Here is a 14,785-nt window from a genome sequence, read left to right as displayed (position 1 = left end):
CTTTCACCTCAATACAGCAGCATTAGGGGACAACTCCAGACCAGAGCTCTGGCTAATTTTAATGTCTATATTGAACTATGTGGAGCCCCAGGACACTGCTCAAAGTCCAGAACTAAACTTGTGTGTGTGTTAGAGACTCGTATGCGGATGTAAGTCATATTAAGGAATGCTTTTGTATTTTAGGGGTTGGTTATAACATTGTTTTCTCAGAGTTTCCTTTTTTAACTGTTCTTTTGAAGCATTGAAAGCTGGGACTTGGGATGTGGTGTTAGTGATATGGTACCACTGTGTTCTCTTAGGTAGCAGGATGATGCTTAAACACGCTCAAATCACCCTGATTGAGGTCAAATACAGCTTGTCCCTAACCTCAGACACGTTTTTCATCTATTTTGGTAGCCTAATGTTAAGACCTTGTGGGTCATTTATTTAACATGTTCCCTGCTAGTGCAGACACAGTTAACCTATGCCTATATCATACAGTAGTGTTCCTCTTGGTTGTCTTTTGTAGGTCTTAAGGATATTGTGAGCCCTAAACATACGGAATTGATGTGTTATGGACCCTTTTAAACTAGTCATTTATGTCATGGATGTCTGGGGTTGCAGGAAACTGAGCTTAATGGTTATGGTTAGCCCTTTCATTCTTTTTTTTTCTGTGTTAAGTTGCCTTCGCGGACATAGCATATCTGTCAGTTATTTAGAATAAACTTTCTTGTGTGTGTTTTCCAGTACTGTTAGGTACTGTTTTGTGAAATTTTCCTTATGGGAGAAAAGTGCGAAATTCCTTGGCCATAAAGCTGTGAGTTTACTTCCAAAGACAGGTGCAGGGAAAAGTGTCTTACTACTTCTCAAATACTGATTCCCTCTTCTTACTCATAGCTAAAATGGTAGGATGCACGATTAAACAAAGCCTTGCCAACACCTGGAAGTTGTTGCAAACTGCCCTCCAAAACTGCCTGTTTATGATTTAGCTTAATCCATAGTTTCATATACGTAGCACAGTTTGCTGGTACACGCTCCTAAAACAGATATCGCTTAAGAAAGATGTAGGAAATTTCTCGATAGAATTGCGACCTGGTTGCTGGGGGGAGACAAACTGCTCCGTTCACAGCGCAGCTGCCAAGTTTAACGTGAAGCATTGCTCGCTTCTCGCTGCATTCCTGCTGCAGCTTTTTGACATGCTTTCTCGTGGACAGAAAGCGATTCTCGCACAATATAATGTTGAGATGCCTGGAATGCTTTGCGTTAATAATATTCCCTCTTTTCTCTATCACTGTTCAATAGTTTCTTATTCCTTTCCAAAAAGGGAAATGAGACTCATGTTGCTTCAGGCTGTAAATTATAAATGAGTAGCATGATTGTCTGTAACTCGAAGCAAAGGTCAAAGAGATTTTTTCGTATTTTTTCTATGTTCTTTAACTAGATCTTCTTTGATGTCTACGCTGTATGTACACCATCGTTATATCCCACACTCTTGCATCATTAATGCAACTACAAATGAGATGGCTCCAGTTATGAACCACCAGTGCTTCACTCTAATGTGTACAGATACAAAGGGAGAAAATGAGCTAAATAAAAACACTTACTGAAGAGATTGTTCCCTGGTGTAAATCTGCTTAAAAGGGGTAGGATTAAATTAAAGGACAGTGTTCCTTTCTGGAAGCACTTTCTAACTCAGCAAATCTCCTTATTGATTTGTAAAATAAGAGGGAATTGGGGGATAAAATAAGGAATTTGAAAAGCTTTCATGCCTATTTGTCATGAGATCGAGCAAGTAATAGCTTGCTTTATGCTATTGTATGTTGTACATTTAATAACTAATTCTGTGTACACTTTGGAAGATTACAAAATTCTCCAGGAAGTCCTCACTGCTATCAGAACATGAGGACATGGGTTTTACTTGAGGGATAAAAGAGAACAACTCAGCTTCTATTTTAAAAGTTACTCATGAACTGGGTTTTATCTGCAATGAGAACGTTTTAACTCTAGAGTCCAGTTATTTACAAGCTTAAGGTGTTTTTAAATACCGAAACACCAAATATGACTTTTCAGGTCCTCCCATGTTATACGTTTTGCAAAGATTATGGCTTGGAATTCAAAATTGATTTAGATCTTGGTGTCTTTGTTTTTGAAGCAGAAACAGTCAAAATGGCTACTGCACTTCAAAATACCCATTTTGCCTGCAGAGTAACAACTCTTTGATACAAGATTTTACTACAGCATCTTAATGTGCAGTTTTATTGCCTGTTATTTGTAGCGAGCATTTATAAAGCCTTATGTTTAGGGTTTAACACCTTAGCTATTTCCCATCAAAACAGGCTGAAATGTGGCATAGCAGTGGCAACCTTCATTTCAAAATTTTCACAGAAAATTGTAAACAGAAAATTGCTAATTTGTAAAGATTTTGTTAATTTCAACACTCTGAAGCCTGTCAACTTTTAAATGTCAAATAATATGACATCCATATGGACCATTAGATCAATGATGGTTTAGGACTAGAGCTGCCTCAAAGTGCACATCCTGTAATGACACTTCTGAAGTTCCAGAACAGCCAAAAAAAATTATATATATGTAAAAGCAAATTGTCAAAGTTATGGTAGGAAAGGGCAAGACAGCTAAAACTATCTTTTTAAAAAATCCTTCATTCTGTCATTTTGGAAAAGTTCTGAAATTTCAGTTTCCAAGTTCCAAAAGTGGCACTGCAGCAGAGGTCTGGTTTTGAGCCAGTTTCAGTGTTACGTTTTGAGCTTTTGAGACACAGCCAGAGTTGACTTTAGGGTATGGTCCAAATAGAACATATTATTTTCTCCTCACTTCAGAATATTAGTCCACAAACTACATTTCACACTGGATTTTTACTGGGCAAAACTTTTGGACTTCATGGAATATGTATGCTATTGCCATCAGTAGGACGTTGTGGTAACATACAGTAACTCAGGGTTAATGGCAAAATATTCTATAGGTATTATACAGTAATAATAAATAGTTGGAGTATCTTTCGTGATTCAGAGTGTCAGTAATGGAGTCACATGTGCAGAACGTATATTTTATTTGGAGTATATTCATTTTGGCAATGTAATATCTCATTTGAAATGTGAATGTGTATTGCACTATTGATTTTCATGGGTCTTAGAGTGGAAACATCATGCAGCAATAAAAAACTGTGCTTTTCCTGTACGCACTACGTTTAGATGCAGCTCGAGCCTTTCATAGAAGTAAACATAAAACCTATGTTGTTGTACAGAAATACCAAGTACTTTACACTACGCACAATAAAACTATATAAGTCTATAACAGGGCTTTAACTCAAATGTAGGCTTCATACTGCAGAGTTAAGTTGCTCTAAGCGTAGTATAGAGAAGTGCTCCTGCTTTAGAGAGGGGCTGTTCTTTTCTTTTACCTTGTTCATCTCCAGGAAGGTAGATGGATCTTGAGCTTTTTAACTACTACACTTTTGGAATGAGTGGAGGCAGGCTGTGCTTCCCTTCTTTCTGCTGCTGCTCTTTGGTGGTACTCATATTTCGAGTTGCCCAGACACAGGTTGCAATCAGCTGCTTTGGAAGGCAGGAGCAAAGCCTCCAGCCCTGACTCTGCACGCAGGGTCCAACCCAACCCATCTGCCTGTCAACCAGAAGGGTTACTGCTGCTAAAGGACTTCATCTAGAAAGGATTCAAACAGCATCTCATCAGCTAACAAAGTTTTTCCTTGGAGATGATCTGAAAAATCTGATCTTTGGAGTAAATTGTCTTGAATTGTCTTGAATTTAATTTTAAAAGAACTTTTCTGAATAGTAATCTCAGTATGGGGAAAGAAATAATTTACTCCAGAATTCACATCCTCGTCTCACACTGAGGAAAAGATGAAGCCAGCACAATGCTTGTTCTAAAACTGTTGTTCATCTACTGTTTTCACTAATTCTTTTGCTTTGGGAAATTAAGTTTGATTTTTATAACACCTTTTAGCTTTCAGTATTCATCAAACTAACTTTAGGAGAGTGGAATTTAATGCTTGGGAACAAAAGACTGGAAGTATTTATGTTCTATTTCTCATCTTGCAAAATGAACTCAGACAATGAATATTGTTAGAAATCAATAGTCAATTGAAAAAATGTAATACATTTTATCCTTAGTTGTTAAAGAGAAATTTCCAAATAGTAAAAACTGTTAATGTTAGCTATTTATAGAATTTATTGTATTTTTATGCCATTGTTATATTAGAAATGTATTCTTAAATCTTATTTATGTATTTCTTAACTCTCAAATGCAAGTTAAAACATGTCAAAGCAAGGTGGTTTTTCATTTACTTTCTTTGACCAATTTTAGGCTAGTTGGCTGGTGGGGTCATGAATTCAAAACACGATTCCTCATGGAAAACAGTATGTATTTTTATACTTTCAGTTTACCTGTTACAATGTGTTTTTACATAACCAGCAGCACTTTTACAGCAGTTTAAGTAGAAAGGAGAGAACTTTTGCCTTTCACCTATGTTAAAGGTATTAAACTAAACTCATCACAAATATGTAATACAATGGAGTCAAAGCAAATATAGGAACAAATTTGATTTCTAGGCATGCTGATCTAGTAATCTGCTTCCAAGTGTTTTGCTTAAATACACCAAAACCCCTTCAAAATGCCGATAGAGACTATAGAGGAAAGCTTCGGAGTATCTCAGCGAGTTAATTTTGTAAGAGGCTGGGAGCGAGGGTCTGCTGTCACTCGCGTTGGTTGGTATCTTGCTTTAGTGTTAGTTCTATGGGAATTAATGAGAAATGACATGGCCAAATTCATGACCAAGTTCAGTGGGACTATGAAAAGCCATTAGGAGACAGAAATTACCTTGAAATACTGCTAGGAGAAGAAAGTTGCTGTTTATTAATTTCCGTGGAGAGTCAGTAGGGAGAAGCTGGGCAATAACCGCTGTAAAATTAGCTGGGCCGCTGCGCGCGAAGACCGTTTTCCTTGCAGCGTCCTCTCGCTTGGGTGCTGGGGCGTAAAAAATAAGCAACGGCACAGAACATACCGTGAGGCTTTGTGCCTTTATTAAAGAGATTTTTGTGAGATTTCACGGCCGCGAGCCTACGCAGCTTCTAGCCGTGGCCCGGAGCTACGCTCATCCGCGCGCCTCGTCAGTTTAACGAAGTTAAGGATCGCGATTCCCTAATCGCGCGCCCTGGCTTCGCACGAGCGTGCCTCTGCTGACTTGGAGTTTCTCGGGTTTATGCCAGTGTTAAAAGAGATTCGAGTGCAAAGGTGGTTTTAACACACACCATTTAAACAAATTAATTGCCGTTCTCTAGTCCCCACGAAGCAGCTAATGAGATCTTCCGCTGGATAAAATTGGGCTTCTCTGGAAGTTAAAAGTATTAGCTGTGAAGAGATTACTATTTCCTTTTAATGATTGATTCCTAAAGGCCGTGTTAGTGATGTATTTTATTACATGAGGGCAGACTTCAAGATAAGGTCCAATACATTAAGAGTAAAAAATCAGAACCAGTAATATCTGTTATTCATTTTCCAGAATTGCAACTAAGTGAAGGAATTAATGGCTTTCGGTTATCGAATCCTCCAATTTTACTGGTCTGTGCTCTGCAAGCTAGTTTAGAGGTAAGTAACTGCTTTTCTTCAACCCTGAATTTAAGAGGATAACAATGTTTTTTAAAAAAAAAAAAAAAAAAAAAAAGTCATGTCTTTTTGCTTCCTTCCTTAAAAAAACAAGAAAAGATAAAAGCGAAAGAGAGGAAGGGGGGGAAAAGAGAGAAACCTTGAGACAAAAAGACCATTTTTGTTATGCCCGTTCCTTCACTGTTTTTGCAAACCTTGCTGTCGGATTCAGTACAGGCGAGGTTTACTCCTCCAACTTGTGGACAGACATCAGTGCTAGAGATATGCGTCCCCAGCCGCTTTGGGTACAAATCCCAGCTTTCTCCGTATGGCTACTCGGAGCTTGCCCCGGCGTAATTAGGGGAAGGATGCGGCTGCGGGAGGCCCTAGGAGGGACTCGCGAAGCTCTGAAAGGCTGCGTCCAGGGGCGCTTCAACGTGTATTTCCCTGGACAAAAAACTACTCACGGCCTTTATGAAAAAAGATGAAGAAAAGGCTGGGACAGATTTATTTTATTATTATTTTATTATGCTTTTTCTAGCTTACGTGCAGAGCTGAAGGGCTGCAGACGGCACCGAAGCGCTGCTCGTTCTGCCTGACAATTCATTTCGCCAGCCCTTTAAACATCCAGCTTCTATTTCTCTCCAGTTTTTAAGCTGCACGCGACCCTCGAGACGCAGGAACGCCGCGGTCCGCGCCCGCTGCCGGGAGCCGCGAGCAGCGGGGCTGCGCCGTCTCCACCGCCAGTCGCTCGAATGCAGTGGGAAACCAAACCAAATAGCTGTTGTCTGGCAAGAGACGGCTGCTGAGATCCCCGGCCCCCTTCGCCGGGACCTGTTGGGCAGAAAGCAGCATTTCCAAAGGACGTGCGCAAGCCCCCCGCCAGCTTTGCGGAAGGCAGGGGCTGATGGTTTCCAGGGTCACGTTTTCCCGTTTCCTGTAGCTGAGCCCTTCCCTGGGTGTAGCTGGGGGGAGCAGGCGCTGCCTCGCCTTCCCCTCATTCCTGTGCTGTTTGGCCATGTTTTTTGTGTTTTGTTTTTTGTTCTTGCTAACGTGGGAAAGCAGTGCTGCCCTTCTATGCAATCGCTTTTACATGTGGCATCGTATTTTGCTCTTACACAGCTACAAAAAACTCAGAAGAGCTGTTAAATCAAAACCATATAAATGTGTTTTCCTTCATTTGCATGAGCAGAGAGAGCCTGAAACCCTGCCTGTGCAGAACTCAACCCCTGCAGTGGCAATACAGCAATCTGATTTTTCTGATTTCAAAGGCAACAGTTTATATATTGGTTACGACGCTTCAGGCCTAACCCTTGAGTTCTGTTACTTGAGGCAGGAAAAACTTTTATGCTATTTTGAATTTTATTGTGTGCTGTTGCGTGTGTAGAGAAGCTTGGGATCCTCTTCGGAGACGGCGCTGAGCGCTCCCTTAGCGAGCAGCTTTTGCGTGCAAATTCGCATATGCAGGTATGGATGTGTGTGAAGCTATTTAACAGTAGACAGGGATGTCTGTCGTTATCTAAAGTAATGGCATCATCCTATGGTCTCAAAAGCCCAGTTCTGCTGTATATATTGGATATTACTGCCCAACTCCGGTGGTATAATGAAGAAATCTACTACCTAGCAAAGTAAGAGCGATAGAGTTTGGTCCTTATATAACCAAAATGATTTACGTTATTGGAAGGGCCAGAAATAGCCTTAGTTGCCTTCAACTTCTTTTTATGTTTTGCAGCAACACGTTACCTTCTAAATTTTAAATTATTACAGGTTTTTGGTCAAGTCACAATGAAAGCGTTGAGAAGGAAATCCATTCTACTTACTGGTTACTTGGAATACCTGATAAAACATCACTACAGTGAGGATAAAACAAATCCAGAGAAGCCTTTTGTTAAAATAATCACCCCACCTCAGACCGAGCAAAGAGGATGCCAACTCACGCTATTTTTTTCTCTTCCAATCAAATCTGTATTTAAAGAGCTGGAGAAGAGAGGAGTAGCTGTGAGTAAATCAAACTTCACCTTCTTATGCGCTGTTTTGAGATGCTATCCGTCTACCAAAGTAATCACTTTGTTTTTCTTCCTGTATATATTGTATTTCTCTATATTTTATTCTTGTATTGTCATTTAAGGCCAAGGAAGACTTCAAGTAACTTCAGCAGGTTTCAGAGTAATCTGGCAGAAGATAAACTTCTTACAATAACAGAGAGGGTTAATCAGATGATGGAAATGTAATTTCTTTATGTGCAAACTAAAACTGGGTTATTTTGCAGATCTAGAAATGTTTAGGTCATTTCAGTAATCGCCACGTGTATTCAAACCTCTTTCAGCACACGTGGAACCGCTGTATTTCCTTGGAGAGGAGACTGGTGTCAGCCTACTGCAAGGACACCCCTGCCCAGTTTGGGAGAGGACAGCAATTTTTGCAATTGCCCTCTAATTACAGTCAGTAATGAGCCGAACCTGCGCTTGCCACCGTAAATGCCAAAATGCAGATACCCACAACCTAAGGCTAATAAAGACCTCTGAACCCCCATCCATCCCTTTCACGGTCTGCAAATGGCCAAAAGCTGGTTCTTCACAAGGCGCCGAGGTGGAGACATTAAAAAACTGTCATTTCCTCAGAGATGCGTTTTAGCACTCGGGGAAAAAAAGAGGCCACCGTAATGACACGGTTACCAGCGAGCGCTACTCGGAAAGAATAAAAGCTAAATTTAAGGCTATACGTTTGGTGATTTAGAAGTGCTGGGAGGTGAGGCTGATAGTGTGATGCCATATAAATGATATACGAGTTTTATTTCTGCTGGTGACTTGTGTTCCCACAGGGCAGCTCTTATAGGCTAAATATGCTTGTGTTTTGGGGCTGCCAGGGAATTCCAGGAACTGCTGCTTTTAGGAGGGCATAGGGCCTCATGCTGTTGGCTTGTCTGCGATACAGTAATACGTTTCACGTTTGAGAGATTATTATATTCAGCAAAATGTGTAAATTTGCAGAGGGGAAAAAAAATTACTGCAAGTCCTGTGATGTTACTTGTAGCTTGAGTACAAGAGACTTGTCATGCTGGTGCATTTGTTTTGTGGTGGTTTTTGGTCACCTGTGAGGCTCCAGCTCTAGGCTGCTCTAGGTGCTATGGCATAAATTCAGCATAGCTGGCCAGCTTGCACGGCCTGCTAACACGCCTGAGGAAGAGAGTTGCTTTGGGGGTCCCAAAGTTTTGATGCGTGTCCACATAAATGCTCTTCCATCTCTGCCTAGTCACGTTCTTCCTTGGTGTAGCTCCACTTAAGACAAGGTTGGCATGCATCAAAAAAAAAAAAAAAAAAAGACAAACGCGAAGTGACCTTTATTTATGAAGCGTTTCCTTTCTGTTTTACAGTGTGACATGCGAGAACCCAACGCTCTTCGTGTTGCCCCAGTTCCTCTCTACAATTCTTTCCATGATGTGCACAGATTTATCGAAATCCTGGGATCTGCAATTACCGCTTCAAAACAAACAGCAAACAATACCGTGCTATCTGCTTCTAATTGATGGCTCAGTTGCATCTTTTAATCTATTTTTGACTAAGATGCATTTATACCGCTGACTGATTCTTTGCTTCTAGTAGGCTAAGCTATATCCTATGCAATTTGCAAAAAAAAGACTGTGCTTGAATAGTTATTTACAAGAGACATAGTTTTATTAAAGCTCGTATTTCTACTCTGCTTTGACTTTGACTTCATGAATTAGTATGCTTTGTGTATTTTAATGGGGCTTTTCTTAAACATTTTATGTAGTTTCATTACATTAGCTTTGAAAAGCACAGAAGAATTCCTATCAGATACAACAGGAATGAAAAAAACCTCCCTCTTTATTAGAAAAATGATGCATAACAAAAAATGGAAAATAGACAAATCTCTAACTTGGCTAAAAAATACAGTCCAATTTACATTTTTAATTTATCAGTTCTATTTAAAGCAAGTAAATGGTGTACTAGAAGAGTAAAAGTTGAGAAATTAGGTGTTGAAAGACTGATAACTGCTGCATACCAGATCTTTAAAAGACTTCAACATTTTGAAAGTCTAGTTTAATTAATATCTAATTGATGAATGAATTTATTGTGAACACCTTCTTTGGTAGGTATGTGTGATACAGCTGGCTAAAACATGGAAGTTTTATTGTTACCTTTATATTTCTAGGTGTAATCTAAAAGATGATATGCTTAAGAAAGCCAAGAGGGATTTTAAGCCTGTCCCTGAAAACCAGTGTTAGGGGCTATGTGAGCGCGCTTACTGCAATTTTAACAAGGTTTGTTTCAGATTAGGTGAAATAAACTATGAATTACTTAAGCTACAGAAAAATATCTTATTGTTAACTTACAGTATGGCCCAAATTGTTAGAGATTTGCATCAGACAGCCAAGTGCAGTAACATAAAACTTCACATTTAGCAATACCTTAACCAGAATTTTTTTAATTATTGCATTAATAACGTAAATGGTAACTGAGCTGCTAAGTCTCTGCACATTCAGCTGTACCCCCGTGGCAAGAATCAGCTAATCTTTAAGGTCTTCTCTCCCAAGATACTCAATGCATCTGATTTTTGCTAGGAAATACCTAAGGGATAACTTTCTGCAGCGCTCTTCATTGCAGTCGTAGGGTGTGAAGGGATTTGGAGGGAAGCCTGAGGACTGCTCCAGACCTTTCTGGCCCAAAGGCTTTCATGTTGGTTGAGGCTTTTGTGCCCATTAAATGTCCCCTTTGGGCTCCTGCACACATGTCCCAGCCTGGCCGGGGCCTTGGCAGTGCTAGTCTCTGCCGTGTTGGTGTTTCTGGCACCTGTAAGAAGAGCCACTTAAACTAGCAAGTCATGGTAAAGAACAGGCTGGGCTGCTTAACCAGTTAGAAAGCTCCAGCTTGCTCGAGAGGTTTGGATGACGCTGATGTCATCTCTCTAATTTAACTGAAGCTGTATCGTTGTATTGCAGACCAGGCACCTATAGTTCAGTGGCTGCAGTTTTATTTTCATACTTGCATCTGAAGCGCTGCCGCTTTCATCTGCCGAGTGACGCGAGCTTGCAAAAAGGGCCTTTTTGCAGAAAAGCGCCGCGTGTGAAACCGCGCGAGTGCACCGTGGTGCAAAGGGCTTGCGTTCGTGGCCAGCCCCTCTAAAGCAATCTCGCCGCTGCACAGCAGCGACACTTGCGTCTTCCACAGAAAATTAGGCGAGCCTAATATAAATGCAGACGTGACACTGTGTCATGCTATAAAATGCCTTATTTTGATTTCAGCTTGACTGTAGTTGTGAGGTAGACCCAGGAAGAACTTGCTGCTCAACAGTACTGAGGCATCAAGCGGATAAGCTGGAAGAGGCACAGCGAATTGCACGTGGTGAATTACGCATGGCGAAATTTGAGGTCTCGGTCTCAGTTTGGGATCTGCTGTAATGCTGCTAGCTGTAAAAACAATTCCTTTAAATTATGGAATGTGAGCTACATAGGGCAGGTAAAGTACTTTCTATTTTTGAAAGATAGCAGTTTATTCATAAATGGCCACTAGTATTTTGTCTTTTTGTAAACCCTGAGGCTTGGTACATATATTGATTCTATAGAGAGGCATTTGTGTTATGTGATGGGTTTGCCAAAGTTTAGAGAGTCAAAATTACCTATTTTGCCTTTTCTGAATTCTTTCTCTTTTATCTGTGAACTCCGAGGAGAAACATAAGACTCCTTGTTGTCCTGGACTTGCATATACATTTAGAAAATTAAGAAATTTGGAAAGTGGAGCAAGGCTATATTGTATTTTATAGAAATATTACAGCATTTTATAGAAATACTACAGCATAAACACTTGTTTTACATGTTCTTTCTTTACTTGTACTAAAAGTTTTGCAAAATGAATAATACTGAAAGTTAACATTAGGTGTCAGTATTTTACATATTATTTAGTGAGAGAATATCAAATGAAAGTGCTCCTGTACAAAGAAAAAAGGCATATTAGTCTACAGTTTCAAATGCTCTAAGTTATCAGAATTAGCGTAATATCGGAAATAATTATGTGAGAAATAATTAATTGTATATACCCTGAATGCTTCTCACTAGTTACATCTCTGATTTAAAATTCAGTATTAAGTACCTCCAGTTCCTAATTGTGATGAGATTTAATTCTAGGATTGTCTGAAGAAATTACATTTTTCAAATTAAACGGCAAGACATGAGGGTGTGTAGATGGCAGGAAATGATATGCAGATAGATGGAAAAAAGGCCTATAAGATGAAAAAATAAAAGATAAATGAGAACGTGTAGATCCATGGTTCCACGTGATGTTTCTTAGTACAATACAGTCAATACTGTACAGATCTCTTAAACTCCCTGTAACTATTGAAAACTTGAAGAGAAAATATTTTAGGATCCATTTGTACAATTTTATGCCTGTTTTGTCATAGGAAGGCTAGGGAGAAGGCAAAGTCCTCTTCTGTAACCAGAAGAGGAGCAAGCATACGATGCTCTCGTTTTCAGAATGAACAATATACTCGGAGTGAAGATGGAGGGACGAGGCTTGTTACGTGAGTGCAAATGAAAGAGGACAGGACCCATTTTAAGAGATTAAGATGTAAAATGTTGAGAGTCCTTGGTCTAACTGCAGCAGAATTCATGTTCCTTTCATTTACTGAGCACTGTGGACTGGTAGCCTAAGGAAGAAAGATGAGAAGAGAAAGGGAGAAAACGATACTATTGCAATACTTCTTGCAATTCAGTGCAAGAAAAGAAAGAATTGGAGACAAGGAAACAAAATGCTTAACGCTTTAAGCTTTCTCATGTTATATCATGTTCCCAAATGCAATATTAGGCAAGCAGGTCTTCTCCGTCAAATTCTAGCTGTGAGGGTGGGGATAGATCTTCATTAGGGATAAATGCACTTATGAAGATGGTGATCACCACCACCCCCAACGGAGGGCTCTTGCAGGAGAGAGATTCGGTGAGAACGTGCAGCATGTTATTATGCCTGCTCCCTTACAAAACCCGCTTTCGGTTCCAGTTCGATCTCAGTTGACATGTCGTGATCTGATTTCTTTCAGAGGGAGCTGACCTGCTTGGAGACTCTCCATAGGTACCCATCTCAACCTCTGGGCACCCAAACCTTTGAAAATAGGTTTCTGGAAAGCTAGTTGCTCTTTTCAACCAGCTGTTGGGACAGTTTTCCATCCGAAGCTTAAAATTTTGTCAATATTTGTGAAATATATTTAGAAAGCTTGTACAGAAATAAATAAGCTATAGATCAGTAACTCATACTTTCTATGCTCCAAGTACTTACTACCTAAACTTATTCTTCTAAGCATCACTTTACATTTCCAGTTAAATATAAGTCAGAATTGATTGGGGTATTTCTCCATGGAGTTCTATCTTTATTTCATCATAATTGCTTCATATTTGAATAATGACAGATGAACTACTTCATTCAATTGCAGTTTGAAAGCTTTGAAGTCACAATAGCAGCAAAGGATTTAAATCCTGAAGCCATTATAATGGCTGGGAAGACATCAGGGAAAAGGGAAACTTATGGTGGTGTAATTTTCTAGACAGAAAAATAATTCTGTGGTTGCACTTTGCCTTTTTTTTTTCTTTTTTGTTTCTCTCCTAGTATTTTGCTAACCCAAATCTTAGAATCCTTCTAAACTTCAACAAAATGAATTGGCTGCAACTTGTAGCAGAGCAAATGCCTTCTGTCCACCTCAGTAGAAGACATTACAAATCTTGAATGAGAGTCCATGCTGTAAGTATCCTTCTACAGTTATTTTGCTTTGGATGCTGTCTACAAACCTTTTAGAATTCTACACAGCTGCAATACTGTATTTCACTAATAAAGAGTTCATTAGATCTTTTTTCTCTCTGACACTTACGTCTAGTCCTGAGTACATGTTAATACTCCAAGGTATGAATTTCAAAGTTCCCTTTATCTTTGTGTGCAGTTTTAAGCAGTTAATCAAATGATACAAAATAGCTTTAGAAAAAAAAAATTGTGAATTTAAAGTGTTTGCTCAAAAGTTGCTACATTATAATTTGTGGGGGACAGCAGAGCTGGGTACAGAAGGATTTTTTTTCTTTCTTTCTTTAACTTACATTTTATTGAAAATTTGAGATTGTCAAATTGTTAGAACATGTCAAAATCATACATCCAGGATAGTTCTTTCTCCTAGGAGACTACATCAAAGCAGAAAAGACATAGAAAAATCATTATTTAATACGTTTGAAATGACTCCCATGTGGGGCAAGATTTAGAGAGGCTTCTGAAATAAGCATAGGGCCAACGAACACTGAAAACCCTTCATTTGAAATAAAAGCAAAAGACATTCTTATCATCATAGTGCCAGGTATAAATATGAAGATATATATGAAAACTTTTCTAGTAACTTCTTTGTAACAAAGCATTTTTAGAATGAAAGTAAGCCTGTGAGCACCACAGCAATCATGGAAACGTGAAAGGATTTATGCCTTAGTATGCCCTCAACCCAGCAAAACAGATTGCACGGATATACGTAGAGTGCTACGTATCTCATGGATACCTATCATGCCTTTGAGTGAGGTCCCTACTACTGAAGAAATTGTCTATATGGGATAGGTGTTACCTTATATTTGCAGTAATAGGCTAAGAATCAAAACTCCTGGGTCTAATGTTCAATTTTGCTACTTTGTACTTATTTCTAGTGCCTCAGTTTACCAGGAAGGAGGGATCATGATGTGGGCACGTTTACTGTAAGGCTAATCAGCAGCTGCCATCTGCAAAGTTCACACTGGTACTTTGACGCAAGATATTAATAACTAGGAGCTATTAAAATGACATTAATGAATCTCAACAGAAACATTTCTGTAATATATTTTCTATTTTAGGAGCAAGGTATGTCAGGTATAGTGGAACCAGGTTTCTTTTTATTGCATAGTTTATCTAAATTTCCACTCGGGAGGTGAAGAGTACTGTGTATTTTCAGAAATATTCATCTCTCAGGACATAGCAGCTGTTTTAATTTCTCAGCTGAAAGTTTATGCAGAATGTTTGGATTCTTTCCTGTGCAATATCAACATAAACCAAAGTCATCAAGTGTGTCAACAGATTCTACCTATTCCTACTTTTGAAGAAGAGCAACCCCTTGCTAAAAGGTAACTTAAAAGGAAATGTCTGTTGGCAAGGATACTACTCTTGCTTCCCTACATTGCTGG

The 14,785-nt window shown here is 39.3% G+C and overlaps 1 protein-coding gene across 1 annotated transcript in view; it reads left to right on the top strand.

The window, feature by feature from the left end:
* The window catches only part of KYNU (kynureninase), a 51,516-nt gene extending 42,392 nt beyond the window's left edge, over positions 1-9,124 (top strand). Inside the window, exons 10-13 of the mRNA XM_062578840.1 lie at positions 4,321-4,373; positions 5,516-5,601; positions 7,366-7,596; positions 8,972-9,124. Of these exons, the coding sequence (XP_062434824.1) occupies positions 4,321-4,373; positions 5,516-5,601; positions 7,366-7,596; positions 8,972-9,124 (523 nt within the window). The remainder of the gene's footprint in view (positions 1-4,320; positions 4,374-5,515; positions 5,602-7,365; positions 7,597-8,971) is intronic.
* The last annotated feature ends 5,661 nt before the right edge of the window (positions 9,125-14,785 follow it).

This window comes from Rhea pennata, chromosome 6, assembly GCF_028389875.1.
Source record: "Rhea pennata isolate bPtePen1 chromosome 6, bPtePen1.pri, whole genome shotgun sequence".
In the NCBI taxonomy this organism is placed as follows: Eukaryota; Metazoa; Chordata; class Aves; order Rheiformes; family Rheidae; genus Rhea; species Rhea pennata.
The sequence above is the reverse complement of the archived record's forward strand: the minus strand, read 5'-3'. Positions and strand labels throughout refer to the sequence as shown.